Here is a 20,805-nt window from a genome sequence, read left to right as displayed (position 1 = left end):
ACGTCGACAACGGCGGGTCTCAGCGGCATGGAGCAGCACGGTCTCGCCGGTGGGCGTGTGATGATGGACGAGCGCAGGATGGTGGCGTTGTCTGGCGTCGTGGTGGCGTCGACGGCAGCTAGACCGGGCAAGGTAGATGCAGCAGTACAGCACTGAAGATGGATTGGTGGCAGGTGGCTGCGGCGGCCTCATACCCGACAGGCGTCCTGGTGAGGAGTGCGCCGTCCTGGTGGGTGCCCCATACCCGGCAGGCGTCCTGGATGGGACCTCAGGTCTTAGATGTTAGGTTTGGCTGCGAGGTCTGTTTGGTATTAGGCCCAGACTATCAGCATCCCTACATCATCTGGATAGGAATAGCGACAGATATTACCCAGACGGTGGCTTTAGTCTTACTGTTGTATGACTTTGTAAGGTCTTGTGTGAATAATTAATAAAGTGACTGCATGCATCATCCAGATGCAGAGGCCGGGGGTCCTCCTCCATTTCTAAAAAATAAAAATAAAAGAATAGTGATATTTGTAATAGTATGACTAGGATGATGACACTTGTAATATATCTAACAACGTTGCATACATAAACAAGGAACACCGATCTAACTAAGAAAAACCCAGAAAAATTGCATTCAGAGAGGAGTGAAGGGCTCCAAATTGGCATTATTTAATTTTAGAAGAGTACACACACACAGAATTTGTTGGAGTATGTGGTCCACAAAACGAGATTTCACAAAATCCGATCGCACAACCATCTCCTTACATAAAAATGCTAAGCACATAACCATTATCCGCCTTAACACACTATATGTATTCAAAAACTAAGATGGACTCTCCACTAATTAGTCTTGGAAACTGGTCCTTCATGTGTTTTTGGACAAAGTGTTTTAGTTACCATTGGTGTAGAAATACACTTGATCCCATGAAAGCTTGGGCTCTTTTATCTATAGAACAACAATATTGAAAAAATTGAAAAAATATATCATTAGGATATTGAAATAGCAAGATCTATTAAATTAACTCATTATTATCATTTCTTACCGAAAACTCGATGCTATTTTCCTGGCAGCCGGCATTATCTGAATTACCACCAGACCATGTGCTATTTTTTGTATATTCATTATCTCCGGTGTACATATCTTTTGATGCTACATCGGAGAACCCACATTTCATGTGAAAAAATTAGAATACGTAAAAAAATAAGTTAAGTAGTGTAACATCTAATTAAGAAAAGTAATAGGAATAATCAAATAGTTGTGTGTTTATCATGTATACATGTACTATTAATCTTGTCCATACCCTTAAATGATTGCATCTGTATCACCGGATGACTGCCTGAATCATTCATATTATGGTTCATGCAAACAACTGCTTGTGTCGTAATAATCTCCGGAAAGTTTGCACTAGACAAAGATTGCATCATTGTAGACGAAGCCTGCACACATGTTATTTGCATGTTGAGAAAACGAGTTTATGACATTGTTGGAGCGAGCAAGTGATAATGGTCTCTAGATAGATTTTCAGTAGATTACCTGTTGCCGAGACAAGTTAGGAGAGAGCAATGATGCTTGGGGAGGTGTTAATTTTTTATTCCTTGTTCCAGTATTGCCCTTACGAAGAGGATCGAGATTCATCCTATGTTTCTGGAATACAATTCGTTAAATGTTTATTGGACAACAGTGAAAGTATAAAAGGATATAGTCTTCACAAAAAAGAGTCTCCACAAAACAAAATAACCGAGGAATATGACTAGTTTTAAAGTACATGATTTTCTACACCCCAACACATGTTGATGCTTTCACTATATTGATTTTTTAAAACAATGATTGAAAAACATAGGTAAAACTGGATATAATCCTACTTTTATATGCTAGAATGCACTATATATTAGTTTCACTAGAAAACAACTACATTTGTAGTGCACTGAAAAACAAGGAGAGGCTAAGAAGACATCTTTATATGATTCTCACATAGCAGACAAATGCAACATTTTGCACGAAAGTTTACCCATGCACATAAAAAACTCAATATGCACATTTTCTACTCCATTTGTGTGATCCCGATGCACATTTCACTTATCACATTTGTACTTTCTGTAAAAATATAAAGAATAGAGGACTACGTGGTCGTCTTAATTTTAATATTATGTACAAAAGGTATAGTCCAATTACCTGAAGGTGGCTGGCAATGTTCTCTCTAGTGAGTGTAGGGTCATTCATCAACTTAAGTATTTTCTTCGGCACAGCATCTAAGACCACATTCAAAAGAAAACAAGTTACCTTATAAACACTAAACTAAGTTATCAACACTACATGTAAACTTTGCGATATATAAGATTGGTTGATAGGCTCAGTGATCTAATAGTACATAAAACCTAGTACATTAATAATTAACTGTAAATTAGGCAAATGGGCAAACAACGATGATTAACTACATTACCTCCAGGGAGGAGTTTGTCATGTGCTTCCACGAACTTCTTGTGTAGTTCGTCGGTCCAAATGACCCGGGCCTTCGTTGGCTTCTCGGCCGGTTTTTGTTTCTCGTTCTTGACATTCACTACATCCAACTCCTGACTGTTTGTATCGTTTACTCGTGTCCTTCTTATCCTCCTTCTTGTCGCCCTCCTTCCTGAAGTTACTAAGGCTGTTGTTGTGGGTGTTGTCGCCACCGGTGAGTTGTTGCATGGACTGTTCGACATGGTCTCCCGTGACTTAGATCCATTGGTTGCTTCATTGTAGATGTCATTCCTGATTTTACTGAGATCCTTCATCTCTAGGGGTCCATAGCGGGCGCCATTTTTCGAAATAGCTACATGACATGACATGAGAAATGTTAGTATAGCTAAAGATGAAGAGCTGAACTTTTGTTACATGAATCTTAATGATATTGGTATTAATTTTGGCGAAAGCTTATAGTTCCTACTTGCGTAAATAGATGGTGTTTTGTTCGCAAACACAATGTCTAGTATGTAACTTTGATCGCTAGTTTTAAAGCAGAAAAAAATGATTATATGAACTTCTAATATTATGAAATTATTTCTCATGGAAATCCAGTGATAGTATTGTGTCCTGATAAATCTGAATATGTTTTCATATGTTAAAAGTCAAAGTTAATTATATAAGTTTGACTACGCATTTTCTAGAACACCATCTATATGGATAATAAAGATAGTCAACCAGTCATGTAATTACCGGACTTCACCTATTTATTTATTTATCTCTGCTACCTTTGCGAAGACAAATTCATGGCCTTCTAAGTAGATGATATTGATGCATGTTACGCGATATGAAATAATCTATTGGAATGACGTATGTGCTAATTATTTCTGACGGAATACACAAACCTAACTTCATGGTTCAAACATACGCTATCACACGTGGTATTATATTATTTACTAATGATAATTAACAAAAGGAGCATCTGTAAAGTGGGTAGAAAGTAATTATGTATCTACTTCTATGCAGGGTTGGTCAAAATGCTAAAAGTTAGATGGACTGATTTATGAGAGTTTTTGTTGGGCCTTTTATGTCATATGTGACATAGTGATTTCATGGGAAATTGGAACTCTAGTTCTCTTTTGTTGATGCGAAAGCAGCGCAGCTAGTGGTATGTCGATGGTTTCAAAATGAAAGAAAAACATCAATCGTTAGCAAGTATTTCCCCTCAAACCATCATTAGCTATGCTATATAAGCCCGTTTAGATAATTGATAATTAACTGAAGCACATCCCTTACATCAATGTTTTTTGCGAGTACCCCTTGAATCATTAGCCGGCCCAACTTAGCAGTTAAGCTATGGTATATAAGCCCGTTTGATCTATAGAACTACTCCTATATACTTCAAAGAAATACTTAAAAATATATTTCAAAGAAGAATCTGGCAACACAGCTCTAAATCGATCGTCTACTTGCTTAAAGAAAATTAACCACAAAACCGTTATCGCTCCATGGCTAGATATAAAACGGAACACGGTAGACTTAACTAAGCACAAGATCCAGTTACCATATATGCATCATCGCGCATCCCAACAATGGTTATCCATCTTGTTATTACGGTAGACTAAGTAAGTTGAAGCAACGATGAATATCTTTTTATAGTGTGCAAGCACTTGGGTCAAAGTTACGAACTTCAAAGGAGAATTAATCTGGCAGCATATATAGCACTAAGTTTTTCACTATGTACGTACTTAGCTCAAACCAATCCTCGTAACGTTGTCAATACCTCAAAACCGTATCTCTCTGGCACTCCCTCGCTAGATAAAATAGAAAATAGAGCACCGTAGACGTACTAACTAAGCACAAGATCCAATATAGTTACCATGTGTCTCAACGTGCATCTCGCCGACGGCACACTCCAAGAGCTCAAAGGCCGGCGCGCCGCAGCCTAGGGAGTTCATCTCGACCAGCACGACCTCGAACTTGTTCCCCGCGCGGAGCACCGCCATGGCCGCCGCCGGATCAGTGCAAACCGTCACTGCAAGCAAGCAAGCAAAACAGCGTAGACAATAATAAGCTTAGCAAACGCTGCACGCACGAAGCAGTACGTAGCAAGCAACGTATACCTTCATAGTGGTCTCGGTCGCGGAGGATGGCGGCTATGGAGCTAAGCCTGACGGCGTCCGCCGAGACAGCGAGCGCACGGAGGCGGCGAGGGGGAGGAGCATGGAGGGAGGCGCCGGGGAGATCCATGGACGGCGCGTGCGTGGCTCTCCCCGTACGTGCAGAGAGGCGCCTTTGCTAGGGCTCTAGCGGCGACGCCCGCATGAAGGTAGATGGCTTCGCGGCCGTAAGGGGTTGGTACTTGTTCGTTAGTTGGTACGTACTTGTTCTAGCAGAATATTCCAGCTGTCTCGGTTCATTCGGCCCTGGGCCCACCGGCCAGTGGGCGCCCGCATGCACCCGATGCGATGCGGCGCCGTGGGGTTGTTGGTGCCTACGGACGCGGATGATGCGGAGGCCTGAACTTGACTTCTAGAAGAAATTCGGTTTTTTTGCCGTTGTACGTAAAAGGGCCATGCCCTCAAGCTCGCGACCGTTCAGGTCCCTTAGTTTTAGGGCCCATTCTACGGGCCACTTCTTTTTTAAAATTGAGCTTATCTGGTGTTTCCTTTTAATTTGAGCTTGTCGAGCAAGGCAGCGACGAGATGGGTGACGTCAATCAGGTGACGTAGGGTAACTCAAAAAGGAAATATCTGCTCACGTTGGAGCTCAATAGACGTGGCAGGGATGAGAGGCACTCACGCAGCGGGACGTGATAGCTGCAACAACCCAAAGGTGGGACAAAATTACATAGATTGTCCTTGAACTCCCTGGCGCATAATGAAAATGTCCTCGAACTTGAGAAACACTGCAGTGCGGTACTTGTACATGCGAATACGTGACATCTACAGTTCTATCTATGGTCCCGGCTAAAGTAGAGCACTGTCGTGCCGCCCCGTGGTGTCACCTTTTTGTGGAAAGACCCCTCGCTCTTCCAGGAATGTACCCATGCCCCGCAATTCGTAGGCATCAAACTAAAATAACTTCGCCCCACACGTCTTAAATCCCGTCGTCTCCCCATCCTGCTCTCTGAAATGCCTAACCTAGCAAGTCGCGACGACGGAGGTCACTCCGACACTGGCCGAGATCCATATTCAGGTGAGGACACCGCGTCCCCGCTCGGCCCCGGCGTCACCTACCTAGGCGACACGGGCGGCAGGCCCCAATCTCGCCGCCGCCGGCCCCCCCTCCTCCAGCGACTCCCCTCGCCGCCGCCGGAGGCCACCACCGGGCGAAGCCCGCAAAGTGGCGGCGGCGGCGGGGTCTCACCCCGTGCCGCGGCTCTCTCGCGCTAGCCCCAACGGCGGGCGGCCCGCCTCCTGCGGTCCGTCGGCGCCTCTCCCGCGGCCCTCCCCCTCCACGCCTCCTGGTGGCGGATCCGGTGGCGCCCCTCCCCCTCCACGCCTCCTGGTCCCTCCCCGGTGGTGGATCTGGCGGCGCCGCCGTGGTACCTCCCCGCCATGGTCACCGACGTCGCCCGGTGCCGTGCGTCCCCCTCCCCCCTCCCATGAGCTCCACCTCGGGCAGCCACCCAACCCCCTGGCCCTGGTCGTCCGGCGTCTTCCCGGCGGCAGGGCCTTTCCCGGCCGTGCCTCCTCTTTGGCCGGCCATGGTGGGGCCGTTGACTCCTGGCCTCCGGCTGTCCGGCGTGCTCCCGACGGCGGAGCCTCGTCCCAGCCATGCCTCTTCCTCTCGGGCTGGTTGTGGTGCTGTTGGCGATGGATTCAAGCCTTCCCTGGCTCGATCTGTCCTGTGGTCTGTCTGTGGTGGAGCGTCCAGCGGTGCCCGTTGTCAATTTCCCCGGCGATGGGTGCGGCTCTTCTTCCGGTGGTGTGATCTTGGCCTACTTTGGTGTCTGCGTCTTCGAATCCGGATACAGTAGCGCTTGGGATTGTGCGGACTTTGGCCAGGGCGAAAGCCTTGCTTGGCTCACCGATGCTGGCGGCAGCGACACTTGCGGGTGCCGTTCTTTTCTTGGAGGTGCCACCATGGCCTCTTCTCCGTGCCCCTACGCGAGTATCAGGGGAAACCCTAGATCTGGTTCACTAGATCGGACAGCGGCGGCGTCTCGGCGTCGTGTCCTTCATGAAGGCGCGGTCTTGTTGCTCGTGGTGTGTTTGGTGTTGGATCCGAAGATTTTGGATGCTTTGCTGGTCCGGGCTGCTCCTCTTGGCATGGGTATCCGGGGCGCAATGTACGGCCTCGACGGCGCTCTCTCCATGGCTTCTCCTTCTAGTCCGGCCAGGTCCTGCACCCCACTTGCCGATCTTCTAGGCGCATAGGTGGGAGGTACATTGATCCGGTCCGCCGTGAAGTAGTGGTTGTGTGATGATGGTGCCTGGCGTTGGTCGCGACGCGGCCTTGATACCTTGTATCTCGCCTCTTTGCCTTGTCGGCTGGAGTTTGAGCTAGAAGAGTTTGGTGCTGTGTTGTATCCTTCTTTGTTTTTCCCACACCTTGTGTAGTGCTTCTCTCTTCTTCTCTTGTATGTCTCTGTATTTCTCTTCTACCTATCAACGAATGATACGCAAGCTTTGCGTATTCGCGAAAAAAAATCAGGTGGCGGGCCGCAATGCGGAGAAGCTCGCCATGCTCCTGTAGCTGGTTTCTGAACCGAGCGATGCTCTACGAGGAATAATTGGAGATTGTGTTGGCTACGGCAAAGGAGGAGAAGGCGCGGATGATCAGAAGCGGGGGGGGGGGGGGGGGGGGAGGGGATCCGGTGCAGAGAAGGCATACATGTCTCACATTGTTCACCCGCCGGGTCCACAGGAGGATGTCGTGGTGGTGGTCCTGGGGATGACGGCGCCATGAAATCAGGTAGTGCAGGACGACTACTAGTCGACGCCGTCAACAAGGAGGACACTGCAAGTGAGTATTGGAAATATTCCCCAAAGGCAATGATAAATTTATCATTATATTTTTCATATTCATAATTAAGTTTTATTCTGTGCTATAATTGCATGGGTTGTTGATCATGACATTCGGAGGAAAACTCAACTGCATGTGTGAAAACATAAACACCAAGTGGATACCTAAGCATACCTCTAAGACTAGCTCATATGTTGATGATGATCTTGTTTTCCTGATCATGGGCATTGTTAAAGCAACAAGGATGCCATCAATAATTAGAACACATTGTTATCGGAACAATGGTGTTGAATAGACCCAACTTATTAATTGCTGCGAGATCACATTGTCATTATGTTGTCCGTATTTCATATAATATATTAACGTTTACTCACATCCTTAGACCATTAGATGTCATATACCAACATACCAGATGGTTATTTTGGGGTTATCAAACGTCACACTGTAACTGGGTGACAATAAAAGTAACTTACGGGTATACCAAAAAAGTATGTCTCGACATCGATAGTTCAAGGGTGGGATTTTCTCCTCTCTCGCTGAAGAGATACTGTATAGACCCACTTGATATTACTGCATCATCATCGTCTGGCCAGACACATGTAATTGAGATCACATGGATATTGAAATATGCAAATGAGTAAAGTGAACAAAACCGACAACGAAGATAACACGTATAGTGATCAAGGTGTTGAACGTGAGGATACTAATAAAAGTTTCATCTCGGATTTTGTAAATGAAGGAAATATGTCCTAGAGGCAATAATAAAGTTATTATTTTATATTTCCTTATTCATGATAAAAGGTTTATTATTCATGCTAGAATTGTATTGATCGGAAACCTTAATACATGTGTGAATACATAAACAAACACCATGTCCCTAATAAGCCTCTACTAGACTAGCTCGTTGATCAAAGATGGTTAAGGTTTCCTAACCATGGACATGTGTTGTCATTTGATAACGGGATCACATCATTAGGAGAATGATGTGATGGACAAGACCCATCCGTTACCCCGCAAAAAAGACAAGACCCATCCGTTAGCTTAGCATAATGATCGTTTAGTTTTATTGCTATTGCTTTCTTCATGTCAAATACATATTCCTTCGACTATGAGATTATGCAACTCCCGGATACCGGAGGAATGCCTTGTGTGCTATCAAATGTCACAACATAACTAGGTGGTTATAAAGATGCTCTACAGGTATCTCCGAAGGTGTCTGTTGAGTTGGCATAGATCAAGATTAGGATTTGTCACTCCGAGTATCGGAGAGGTATCTCTGGGCCCTCTCGGTAATACACATCATAAGCTTGCAAGCAAACGACTAATGAGTTAGTCACGAGATGATGTATTACGGAACGAGTAAGGAGACTTGCCGGTAACAAGATTGAACTAGGTATGAAGATACCGACGATCGAATCTCGGGCAATTAACGTACCGATGGACAAAGGGAATTACGTATGTTGTCATAACGGTTCGACCAATAATTATCTTCGTAAAATATGTAGGAGCCAATATGAGTATCCAGGTTCCGCTATTGGTTATTGACCGGAGAGGTGTCTTGGTCATGTCTACATAGTTCTCGAATCCGTAGGGTCCGCACGCTTAACGTTCGATGACGATATAATATTATATGAGTTATGTGATTTGGTGACCAAATGTTGTCCGGAGTCCCGGATGAGATCACGTACATGACGAGGAGTCTCGAAATGGTCGAGAGGTAAAGATTGATATATAGGACGATGGTAGTCGGACACCGGAAGTGTTCCGGAGGGTACCGGTACATATCGGGTCATCGGAAGGGGTTCCGGGCACCCCCGGCAAAAGATATGGGCCTTATGGGCCAAGAGGGGACACACACCAGCCACAAGGGGCTGGTGAGCCCCCCAGATGGGCCGGCCAAGGTGGAGAAGGAAAGGGGAAGGAGGAAAGGAAAGAAAGGGAATAGGATTCCCCCTTCCTTCCCCTCCCCCCGCTTTCCTTCCCCCTCCGATATATATGGTAGGGGGCGCGGCTTGGGAGGAGCCCAAGTAGGATCCGGTCCTACTTGGGGCGCCTCCTGGCCTCACCCCTCCCCCTCCCACCTATATATGTGGGGGGGGGGGCTAGCACACACCAGACAATTGCTTAGCCTTGTGCGGTGCCCCCTCCACCGTTTACTCCCCCGGTCATATTTTTGTAGTGCTTAGGCGAATCCCTGCAGAGATCACTTCACCATCACCACGCCGTCGTGCTGACGGAACTCATCTACTACCTCGACGTCTTGCTGGATCAAGAAGGGGAGGGACGTCACCGAGCTGAATGTGTGCAGAACTCGGAGGTGTTGTACGTTCGGTACTTGATCGGTGATCGCGAAGAAAGTTCGACTACATCAACCGCGTTGTAAAATGCTTCCGCTTGGTCTACGAGGGTACGTAGACACACTCTCCCCCTCGTTGCTATGCATCTCCATGGATAGATCATTGCGTGTGCGTAGAATTTTGTTTGTTTTCCATGCAATGATTCCCAACAGTAATGTATCACGAAACAACGGGGATTGTATGCGGGAGCTTAAGGTTCGCTCAATAAAGGTGTTCGTATGCGGGAAAATCATGATTGTTGCATATTGCTAGCATGCCCCCCCGTCTAACCCCGTCCCCCCGTCTAACCCCGTACCCCCCTGTCCCCCGTGCCGCTCCCGCGAGCGGCCCGGGCGGAACCCTAGATCGCCGCCGCTAGCTCCCCTCCTTCGCCTTCCCTCTCCCTCGCCGCCGCCGGGCAAAGCCCGCGCATGCGTCGGCGGCGGCAGGGCTACCTCCCTCCTCGCGAGGCTCCTGGGCGGCGCGGGACGGCCGGCCCTCGCGGCGGCGCTCGGCTCGGCGGCAGGTCGGGCCGCCGGCGTATCTGCGGGGCTCTCCTTTGGTGGCGATGGCGGCGGCGTGGTCTGCGCAGGGTGGTGAGGCACAGGCTCCTCTTCCTCCCGATCTGATGGCGCCGCGGTGGCGCCGGCGCTCGGGCGTGCGGCGGGGTCCGCGAGGGTGGTCGGCGTGCGACGTCTTCCTCCCCGATCTGATGGCTCCACGGTGGTGCCAGTGCTCGGGCGACGGTTGGCTTCGGCAAGCGGTGGCGGGCGCTGGGCTCTCGGCGGTGCTCCGGCGTGTGCAGTCGGCGGCGGTCCCTGTGAGCGGTCGGCGGCTCCGGCTCTGACCCGGACAGCGCGGGGGATGGCGGCGGCCCGGCGTGGCCGGCGATCTGGATGCGGTGGTGCCAGCGGCTCGCTGACCTGCCGGTACTCCAGGGTTTGCCTGGTGGTGCTGGTGGTGACGGCGGCCCGTGCATGAGAGTTGGATCCCTTCGAACTGATATGGGTGAAAACTTACCTTCGGCTTCTGCTAAGGCCGGCGGTGGCGGCGCTATCTGCGTCAATCCCTTCTTGAAGGCATCGCCGTGGAGAAGTTCAAGGCCACTCTCTGCTACCTCCGGGGGAAACCCTAGATCGGATGACGGCGGCGCTCTGGTGTCGTTCCTCCCTTGGGGGCGTCATTCTAGGAGGTACACACGTGATCGAGGGACCAGAGGACGGATTCTTTGGTGGAGCGGTGCTTCATCCTACACACTAATGGCGACGGATCTTGACGGCGTGGCGCAGTGCAGATTCGGAGTTCGCTGTGGGAGGATGGACTAGCACAGGAGGACGACGCTGTCGGGCGTCGTGGTGGCATCGATGGCAGAGAGACCTAGCACGGTGCATGCAACAGTACAGCTCTGGAGATGGATTGGTGGCAGGTGGCTGTGGCGGCCTCGTACTCGGCAGGCGTCCTGGTTGAGGAGTGCGCCGGACTGGTAGGTGCCTCATACCCGGCAGGCGTCCTGGTTGGGGTCTCAGGTCTTAGATGTTTAGGTTTGGCTGTGATGTCTGTTTGGTATTAGGCCCAGACTATCTGCGTCCCTTGATCAATTGGATAGGTGTAGCGACAGTTGTTGCTTAGACGGTGGCTTTAGTCTTGATGTTGTATGGCTTTGTAAGGTCTTGTTATAATAATTAATAAAGTGGCCGTATGCATCGCCCAGATGCAGAGGCCGGGGGTCATCCTCCTTTTCTAAAAAAATAATAATAAAGTATGTACAATTATCAAGAGTGTCCACATATCGTTCTTAATTATTGATCAGACCAAGAGGTGTTCTGTGTCATATCCACTTATTTCCCAACCTGCAGGGTGATGAGTGTATTTTGACACTCATTCCACCATTGCTTAAACCAGATAATCCCAAACATTCCAAGAAAAACTTTGATCTTATCACTAACACTAATTACTAATAAATGAAAAAGATTGCAAATCCCTCTAGTTATTTGTTTGCACATGAAATGAATAATTTGAGGGAAGGAAATGAAGCTATATATGGAAATATGAAGTGTGGAGATCAAGCCAAATCAACTAGAGGCGCAACAGAGGAAACAGAGGAGAAGACGTCGTTTGGTACGAGCAGACGTGCTCGTATCAGCGCTCGTACTACCCTCTAAAAGCTCTGTGACATCAACACAAGTACACTTTATAAAAGGCCCGAGGTGCCATTCGCAATGGAGAGCAACAAAGAGTCACCAAATCACCAGAATTACCATCTTCGCGAAGAACCATTCCCAAGAGTTTGCCATTTCCATCTTCGTAGACATTCACCCTATAGTTTGCCATGCTCGTAATCGATACATCACATACTACGACAATGTATGTCCTTTATCAATCATTCATCAATCAACTTTTTCCATGTGTGATCTGATTGTGATGTATGGGCTGAGGCATAGCATTGCATCCCTATGCACTTGTGCACAAAAATTTTAGTATTAACTTTGCTTAATTGAACATTATTCGTATGTGTTACCGTAACATATTTGTCTATTATCTCTTTCTCGTTCTGAGGCCCCGCAGGTACTCGGGATCCTGTAGATGGATCGAGGAGGAGGTAAAGTGCACAGATGCATGGAAGGGTATACTGAAAGTCAGTGACAATAAGGATTAGTACGGTGGCCCAAAGAAACTCCTCGGGGACCATGAGATGCAGTCATTAAATTCCCAGTGAGTTCATCTGGAGAAATTCTTAATAACTGAGGTAACCCCACTCAACAGTAAGGGTGTTGATTGGACAATAGACTCACAATGCGGGTTGATGATTACTAGTGACGTTATTTGGATGCATCCCCCATATCTACACATTGAGAACACATGATAGAGGTCTCTACGAGGACCATGTTGGAAATCAAGATAGGATCCTGAGTGCAAGTATAAGGTTATAAATAAAGTCTCGATGCCCTAGACATTTTCCGTGCCATTATTTTTCTATCTAAAAATCATGCGATTTCGATCCAGGAAACTGGAATTTCTAACAACAACAATAGCTTGTTTGATTCCTTTTCTACTAGCGTTACTTCCTATGGGTTCGATACACATGGTCACCCTTGGGGGAAAAGGTAGGGACTATCTATATCAAAAACCAGATCAACTGGTGCAGTTGCTGCGGAAGCATCTTTGCTACCCTAGCAAGGTGACTAGAGGTATCATTTTAGTTTTGTTTTTTTTCTTTAGTTTGTTTCACTCGCAAGTTATCAAAACCCAAGAAAATTATCATGGCTAAGAAACTTGTGGAGTTTACAGCTCCCAATGGAAACTTTATGCATCCACCTATTGCGCTACCCAGTGTTATAGCCGAGCACTTCAAGATCAAATCTCACCTTGTCACGATGGTTCAAAAGGCCAAATTAGAGGTCCCACATCCAAGGACGTAGTGGCTGCATGCATCGTCCAGATGCAGAGGCCGGGGGTCTTCCTCCATTTCTAAGAAAACAAACATCCAAGGACGTTGGTATCCACTTACACATTTTTTCACATAATTATCATTATGTGATATGACGCATATAAACGACTATGCACCTGGCACTTTAAAGTTGTGTATATTCCTTTCTCCTTGAGAGGAAAAGCTAAGGAATGGCTTAAATCCTTACCTAGAGGAACCATCACCTCTTGGAACGTATGTTGCAGCATCTATGACAAAGTTTTGCCACCAACAAAAATAATGCAATTACGTTCCAATATCGATCACTGGTTTTAAGCAGGAAGACCACGAGCCACTAACGTTTGCATAGAATGGTATGGAAGAGGCAACTAGAAATTGTCCAAACCATGTGATGGAGGAATGGTTAATCCTTCATTTATTTTATAAAATGCTCCTAATCTCATGTCGAAAACTATGTTAGACACTGCTGCAAGAGGAACTATTATAGAAAGACCAATTGATGAAGCAAAAAAGTTGCTTGATGATATGCAAGAGATCAATGCCCAATGGCATATTGAAAGGCCAACCACTAAAAGGTAAAGTCCATCACCAAAGAAAAAAAATGAAGAAAACGAGTTAATTGGTGTTATTAAAGGTAAAGGTGCAGTAATTGTTAGCGTTGTTACTAATATTGATGCTGATGTCAATTTTATTGCTCGTAATAATTATAATTTCAATTCACAAATAAAATAAAATTATGCTCCAAATTTTCCTAAGCCACCATATCCTACCAGCCAAGGAGAATCAAACAACTATAATGGGTCGAGCACTGGTGATAGGCCTTCATGTGAGGAAACCCTCAACACTTTCATGACCGCTCAAACCGAGCAAAATAAAACCTTTACCGGTATCTTGAAGTCTCACGGTAATTTACTTGGTGAAATGAACGTGAAAATTACTGGACTAAACAATGACGTATGGACACTTCAAGAGAAAACCCGCAATATGGAAGCCCAGATGGAAAAATAGTCAAGAGTCAAACTGTTATCCTTGCCAAATTTGCAGGAAAACCAGAATCTAATCCGGTTGAAAGTGTTAAGATGATAAGAAGTAGCGAAGATACTTAAGAGGAACTTGACCAAAGCCATATTCCTGAGCATAAATAATTAAATATTCGAGTGAAGACTTCGTGAAGATGATGGATTTGAGTCCCCACTGTTCAAGAAGATGAAAATACCTAATAACTTGGACCTAAACTCTATAGTCTTGAACTCCGCACATCTATGCCGAGTTGTTTGCTAGACCTATAATACTCTATCAAGTTCTATAGATATTTAACGATACCATGGAAATGACACATGTACAAATGTTTTATAATGTGTCAAGGGAAATAGATAAATTGGTGGAATACGAACAACTTTTGTAATAAAATAAAATTTCATAGCACTAAAAAGTATTTGTGTGCTCAGATTTATGCCAAAACCTACTGTATTAAATATTTGTCTTAAAAAATAAAAAATAAAATGGGACAAAGAATATGGTAGCAAACTTAAGTTTCATAGCACTAGGGTGAGCTGTTGCATGGACCATTCTGAGTGGCCTCCAGTGACTTAGATCCATTTGATGCTTCATTGTCGTTGTGCTTCTTTAAGACATCGAGATCCTCCATCACCAAGGGTCCAAAGCGATGGCCACTTTCTGATATTGCTAAATACCGTGAAACGGGAAATGTCAGTATAAATAAATTAATGAAGAGTGGAACATTTGTTGCATGAATCACAATGATATTGGTGTCTATTTTGAACCAACCTTATAGTTCCCATATGCGTAAATAGATGGTGTTTTGTACACAAGCAAAATGTCCAATATGTGACTATCACGGCTATTTTCATGTAGAAAAATAATGGAAATATAAACTTATGATATTATGAAATTATTTCTCATGAAAAATCGAGTGACAGTATTGTCACCCGACCAATCTGAAAACACTTTCACGTGTGAGAGTCAAAGTTAGTTATATAAGTTCCACTACACGTTTGCTAGAGCACCATCTGCACCTGGCTGAAGACAAAGTCATAGCGTTCATCCAAGTAAAAGATATTGATGCATGCTACGTGATATGAAATACTCTATTGGAACAAAGTATGTGTTATCACCCTCCATTCCGAATTGTAAGACGTGTTGGATATTTCAATATTCACTACATACAGACTGAAATGAATGAACGAACACAGTAAAACACATCTATACACATCCAATTCAAAAAAAAAGTTAGAACACCTTATAATTCGGAGCGAAGGGAGTACTAATTATTTCAGACAGTAATACACAAACTCTAACTTCATGGTTCAAACATATTTTATCACATGTGGTATTATATTCTTTTACCAATGCAAATTAATAAAAGGGCACCCAGAAAGTAGGTTGCAAGTAAATTTATCAATCTACGAGACACGGTTGGTCTAAATGCTTGAAGTGAGATTCATTGATGTATGAGAGTTTTTTAGTTGGGCCTTTTGTGTTATACTCCCTCCGTAAACTAATATAAGAGCGTTTAGATCACTACTTTAGTAATCTAAATACTCTTACATTAGTTTACAGAGGGAGTATGTAACATAGTGATTTCATCGGAAATTGGAATTCTAGTTCTCTTTTGTTAATGCCAAAGCAGCGCAGCTAGTGGTATGTCGATGCTTTCAAAATGAAAAAAAAAACTTCTCCTATATACTTCAAAGAAGAATCTGGTAACATAGCTCTAAATCGATCGTCTACTTGCTTAAATAAACTTAACCTCAAAACCGTTATCGCTCCATGGCTAGATTAAACGGAACACGTACGGTAGGCTTAACTAAGCACAAGACCCAGTTACCACATGCATGAACGCGAATCTCATCGATGGTTATCCATCTTGCTATTACGGTAGACTTAATTAAGTAAGTTGAAGCAAACATGATTATCTTTTTATAGTGCAAGTACTTGGGTCAAAGTTACGAACTTCAAAGAAGAATTAAACTTGCAGCATACCACTATGATTTTCACTATGTACGTATTTAGATCAAACTAATCCTCCTCGTAAGGTTGTCAACAAAACCGTCATCTCTCCATCGCTAGATAAAATAGAACACCATAGACATAACTAGGCACAAGATCCAATATATAGTTACCATATGTCTCAACGTGCATCCCGCCGACGGCACATTCCAAGAGCTCAATGGCTGGCGCGCCGCAGCCTAGGGAGTGCATGTCGACCAGCACGACCTCGAACTTGTTCCCCGCGCGGAGCTCCGCCATGGCCGCCGCCTGATCAATGCAAGCCGTCACTGCAAACAAGCAAACAGCTAGCATGTTCACAACCACACTACCACAGCGTAGACAATAAGCTTGCACCGTTGCACGGTGGGAAGGCGATCGGCCGGCGCTTAGCAAACGCTGCACGCACGATGCAGTACGTAGCAAGCAACGTATACCTTCGTAGTGCCATCGCTCCCGGAGGTTGGCGGCTATGGAGCTAAGCCTGACGGCGTCCGCCGAGACGGCGAGCGCGCGGAGGCCAGGGGGAGGAGCAGGGAGGTAGGCGCTGCCGGCGCCGGGGAGATCCATTGACGGTGCGTGCGTTGCAGAGAGGCGTCTTGCGACGCGCGCATGAAGGTAGATGGCTTCGCGGCCGGGAGGGTTTGGTACTTGGCAGGTTTGTTCGTTAAGTTGGTGTACTTGTTCTAGCAGAATATTCCAGCTGTGTCCTGCTTCATTCGGCCCTCGGCCCACCGCCCAGTCGGCACCCAACGCGATGCGGCGCCATGGTCTTGGTGCGTACGGACGCGGATGATGCGGAGGCCTGAACTTGACTTCTAGAAGGCCATGCCCTCAAGCTCGCGACCGTTCGATCGGGTCCCTTATTTCTAGGGCCCGCTCTACGGGCCACTTCTTTTAAAAATTGAGCTTATCTGGTGTTTCCTTTTAATTTGAGCTTGTCGAGCAAGGCAGCGACGAGATGGGGTGACGTCAATCAGGTGACGTAGGGTAACTCAAAAAGAAAATATCAGCTGACGTAGGAGCTCAACAGACGTGTAGTGGAAGACACGCAGCGGGAGGTGATGGCTGCAACAACGCAAAGCTGGGAAAATTACATAGATTGTCCTTGAACTCCCTGGCGCATAACGAAAATGTCCTCAAACTTGAGAAGCACTACAATGCAACACTTGTATATGCGAATACGTGACATCTATCGTCCCGTAAATGGTCCCCGGCTAAGCTAGAGCGTTGTCGTGCGGCCCGTGGTGTCGTACCTTTTTACGGAAAGCCCCTCGCTTTTCCGGGAATGAACCCGTACACCACGCCTCATAGTCGTCAAACTAAAATCCCTTTGCCCCACATGTCTTAAACCTCGTCGTCTGCCTCTCCTGTTTGATGCGACCTTCAACAGAAAAACGATGGCGCGAATAATTTTATCAATCTTTCACGGTACAGTGTCACCTGAAACGACGTGGCGCTCGCGACCTTGTAGATGCAATCACCACGGAAACAACACGCACACCAAAAAAAGAAGTACGTGGACGATCTTCAGCGGACCAGCGGAAATTGAATTTCTAGAATCAATCTCACACCAAAATCACAAAGCCTCAAGAGCTATTCAACAAATATCAAACGGCGGCTCGAAGACACCCCGAGTTCCCGATCTGTTCATCTCTGAAAAATAACGTCAAACAAAAGCTATCCCGCACACGGCCGAAGCCGGCCTTTTATGTAAGCGTGAAAAACGACCAGGCAAAACCGACTTAAACAAGAAAAATACTACACGGACTCTCTCTCCTATCTTCCTAATCACATCTTAACTAATTTAATTATCCGGCAAGTTGATCACAAAAGACAAAACGGACTAGTACTTACTGAAAAGGAAACGAACCAGGACTAAGAAGGAAAACGCATGCATCCTCCTGAGTCCTTAACTTCATCTTCCCCTCCGTATCATGATTGCATGGGGTTCGGAAAGTGGGCTTCACTTCCTTCAGCTGTACAATTTGAAACGCCATCGTGCCAATCTGTAATACCTGTATCTCCGGAGCTATGTGCGTCATGGCCAGACTTTGTTTATGTATTGAATCGATAATAACAAATTGATTTCTTTTTCCAGTGCGTTTAGCTGGTACGACATACTTCTCCGGCAATGAAACATTTGTCTTCATAGGCAGTGTCACATCATCCTCTCTCCCTTAAAAGGAAACCGTCCTCGGTTTCGACTTAGGCCTTGCAGATTTCTTCTTAAACATCTCTACAGTACACTTTATATTCTGTGTAACCTTAGGAAGAATAGCATAGAACTCAACCTTATGCATAAAAGTGTACCTGTTTGTTCGCCCGTGATGAAGTGCGTTAACATCATGCTGCCAAGGATGCCCCAAAATAAGGTGACAAACATGTAGTGGCATAACGTCGCACTCCACCTTATCAACATAGCCATCAACAGAAAAAGGAACCTTCACCCTGTGAGTTACCTTCACTTTGCCCACATCATTGATCCACTTGATATAGTATGGTTTTGGGTGCTCCCAAGTTGGCAAAGAAAGAGACTCCACCACATCCTTGCTAATCATGTTGCTAGCACTGCCGCCATCAATTATCAGTTTGCACACTTCTCCCTTGATGGTACATGCAGTTTGAAAAATACTCCGTCGTTGTCCTGGTTCAAAAATGACCTTGTCATCTCGCTGGACCTTATGTGCTAGCAAACTCTCGATATCAGGATCATCTTGAGGATAATATAGTATGGTATCACCATGACCTCTTTCGATTCCATCCTCTAACTTAGGCATCTCATCTTCAGATTCTGAAATATATTCTGCATCAACAAGTAGAACCCTTCGTTGATTGGAACATTCATGCTTCATGTGTCCGCGTCCTCCACACTTGTGGCAAATAATATTACGATGATGAGATGAAGTCGCATTAGATGAAACCTGAGAGACCTCTTTTGGCGCAGCCACCACTTTGCTCTATTCAATGCTTCCCGACTTATAAGAAGGAGTCGGTTTAGCACTAAACCCACCATCAATAGGAGAAGAACCACGTCGCCCATTGTTGTAAGTTGGACGAGTCTCTGAAGCTTGCTTCTCCAATACCCAACGTTCAGCACGCTCCGCTTGATGAAGCAACTCATGAATATCATTATATTGCATTAAATCAACACGGTCACGAATCTTTTCTTCTAACCTATCAAAGAAACGTACCATGGTCGCCTCCGCAGACTCACGCACAGCTGTACGAATCATCAAAACTTGCATCTCTTTGTAGTACTCATCAACTGATTTTGTACCTTGCACTAGACGACGCAGTCTACTATGAAGCTGGCGAGTGTAATAAGCAGGCACAAAACGTTCCCTCATGATTCGCTTCATGTCAGTCCTCACTAATTGGTGTAGTAATCACTGGAACTGATTTCTGTGATGAACTACTTTCCAATTCAGGAAAAGATACAATTACCTCATCAAGTTCTACTTTCCTCCCACTCACTTCTTTCGAGAGAAACTCCTTCTCTAGAAAGGATCCATTCTTAGCAACGAATATCTTGCCTTCGGATCTGTGATAGAAGGTGTACCCAACAGTCTCCTTTGGGTATCCTATGAAGACACATTTCTCCGATTTGGATTCGAGCTTATCAGGTTGAAGCTTTTTCACATAAGCATCGCAGCCCCAAACTTTAAGAAACGACACCTTTTCTTGCCAAACCACAGTTCATATGGTGTCGTCTCAACTGATTTAGATGGTGCCCTATTTAATGTGAATGCAGCCATCTCTAAAGCATAACCCCAAAACGATAGCGGTAAATCAGTAAGAGACATCATAGATCGCACCATATCTAATAAAGTACGGTTACGACGTTCAGACATACCATTACGCTGTGGTGTTCCAGGTGGCGTGAGTTGTGAAACTATTCCACATTGTTTCAAATGAAGAACAAACTCATAACTCAAATACTCACCTCCACGATCAGATCGTAAAAACTTTATTTTCTTGTTACAATGATTTTCCACTTCACTCTGAAATTCTTTGAACTTTTCAAATGTTTCAGACTTATGTTTCATCAAGTAGATATACCAATATCTGCTCAAATCATCTGTGAAGGTTAGAAAATAACGATACCCGCCGCAAGCCTCAACACTCATCGGACCGCGTACATCAGTATGTATTATTTCCAATAAGTCAGTTGCTCGCTCCATTGTTTCGGAGAACGGAGTCTTAGTCATCTTGCCCATGAGGCATGGTTCGCAAGCATCAAGTGATTCCAAAAGCCCATCAGCATGGAGTTTCTGCATGCGCTTTACACCAATATGACCTAAACGGCAGTGCCACAAATAAGTTGCACTATCATTGTTAACTTTGCGTCTTTTAGCTTAAATATTATGAATATGTATATCACTACAACGAGATTCAATAAAAACAGACCACTCATCAAGGGTGCATGACCATAAAAGATATTACTCATATAAATAGAACAACTATTATTTTCTGATTTAAATGAATAACCGTCTCGCATTAAACAAGATCCAGATATAATGTTCATGCTCAACGCTGGCATCAAAAAACAATTATTCAGGTCTAAAACTAATCCCGACGGTAGATGTAGACGTAGCGTGCCAACGGCGATGACATCGACTTTGGAACCATTT

At 45.4% G+C, this 20,805-nt stretch overlaps 2 protein-coding genes across 2 annotated transcripts; both read right to left on the bottom strand.

Annotated features, from left to right (window-relative positions):
- Positions 1-626: 626 nt before the first annotated feature.
- On the bottom strand, positions 627-4,926 carry LOC123177161 (two-component response regulator ORR26). Its single transcript, XM_044591062.1, has 8 exons — positions 4,552-4,926; positions 4,308-4,463; positions 2,430-2,798; positions 2,162-2,238; positions 1,523-1,633; positions 1,290-1,425; positions 1,032-1,138; positions 627-934 (listed from the first exon to the last, which is right to left on the bottom strand). The coding sequence occupies exons 1-8, from the start codon at positions 4,676-4,678 to the stop codon at positions 878-880; spliced, it is 1,140 nt and encodes a 379-aa protein (XP_044446997.1). The 5' UTR covers positions 4,679-4,926; the 3' UTR covers positions 627-877.
- Positions 4,927-14,532: 9,606 nt separating this feature from the next.
- On the bottom strand, positions 14,533-17,833 carry LOC123177148 (uncharacterized). The gene is made up of 3 exons (XM_044591055.1): positions 16,609-17,833; positions 16,306-16,461; positions 14,533-14,848 (listed from the first exon to the last, which is right to left on the bottom strand). The coding sequence occupies exons 1-3, from the start codon at positions 16,739-16,741 to the stop codon at positions 14,706-14,708; spliced, it is 432 nt and encodes a 143-aa protein (XP_044446990.1). The 5' UTR covers positions 16,742-17,833; the 3' UTR covers positions 14,533-14,705.
- Positions 17,834-20,805: the final 2,972 nt, after the last annotated feature.

The sequence above is a fragment of the Triticum aestivum genome, chromosome 1D (genome assembly GCF_018294505.1).
Source record: "Triticum aestivum cultivar Chinese Spring chromosome 1D, IWGSC CS RefSeq v2.1, whole genome shotgun sequence".
In the NCBI taxonomy this organism is placed as follows: Eukaryota; Viridiplantae; Streptophyta; class Magnoliopsida; order Poales; family Poaceae; genus Triticum; species Triticum aestivum.
This window is presented reverse-complemented; position numbering and strand designations above follow the sequence as displayed.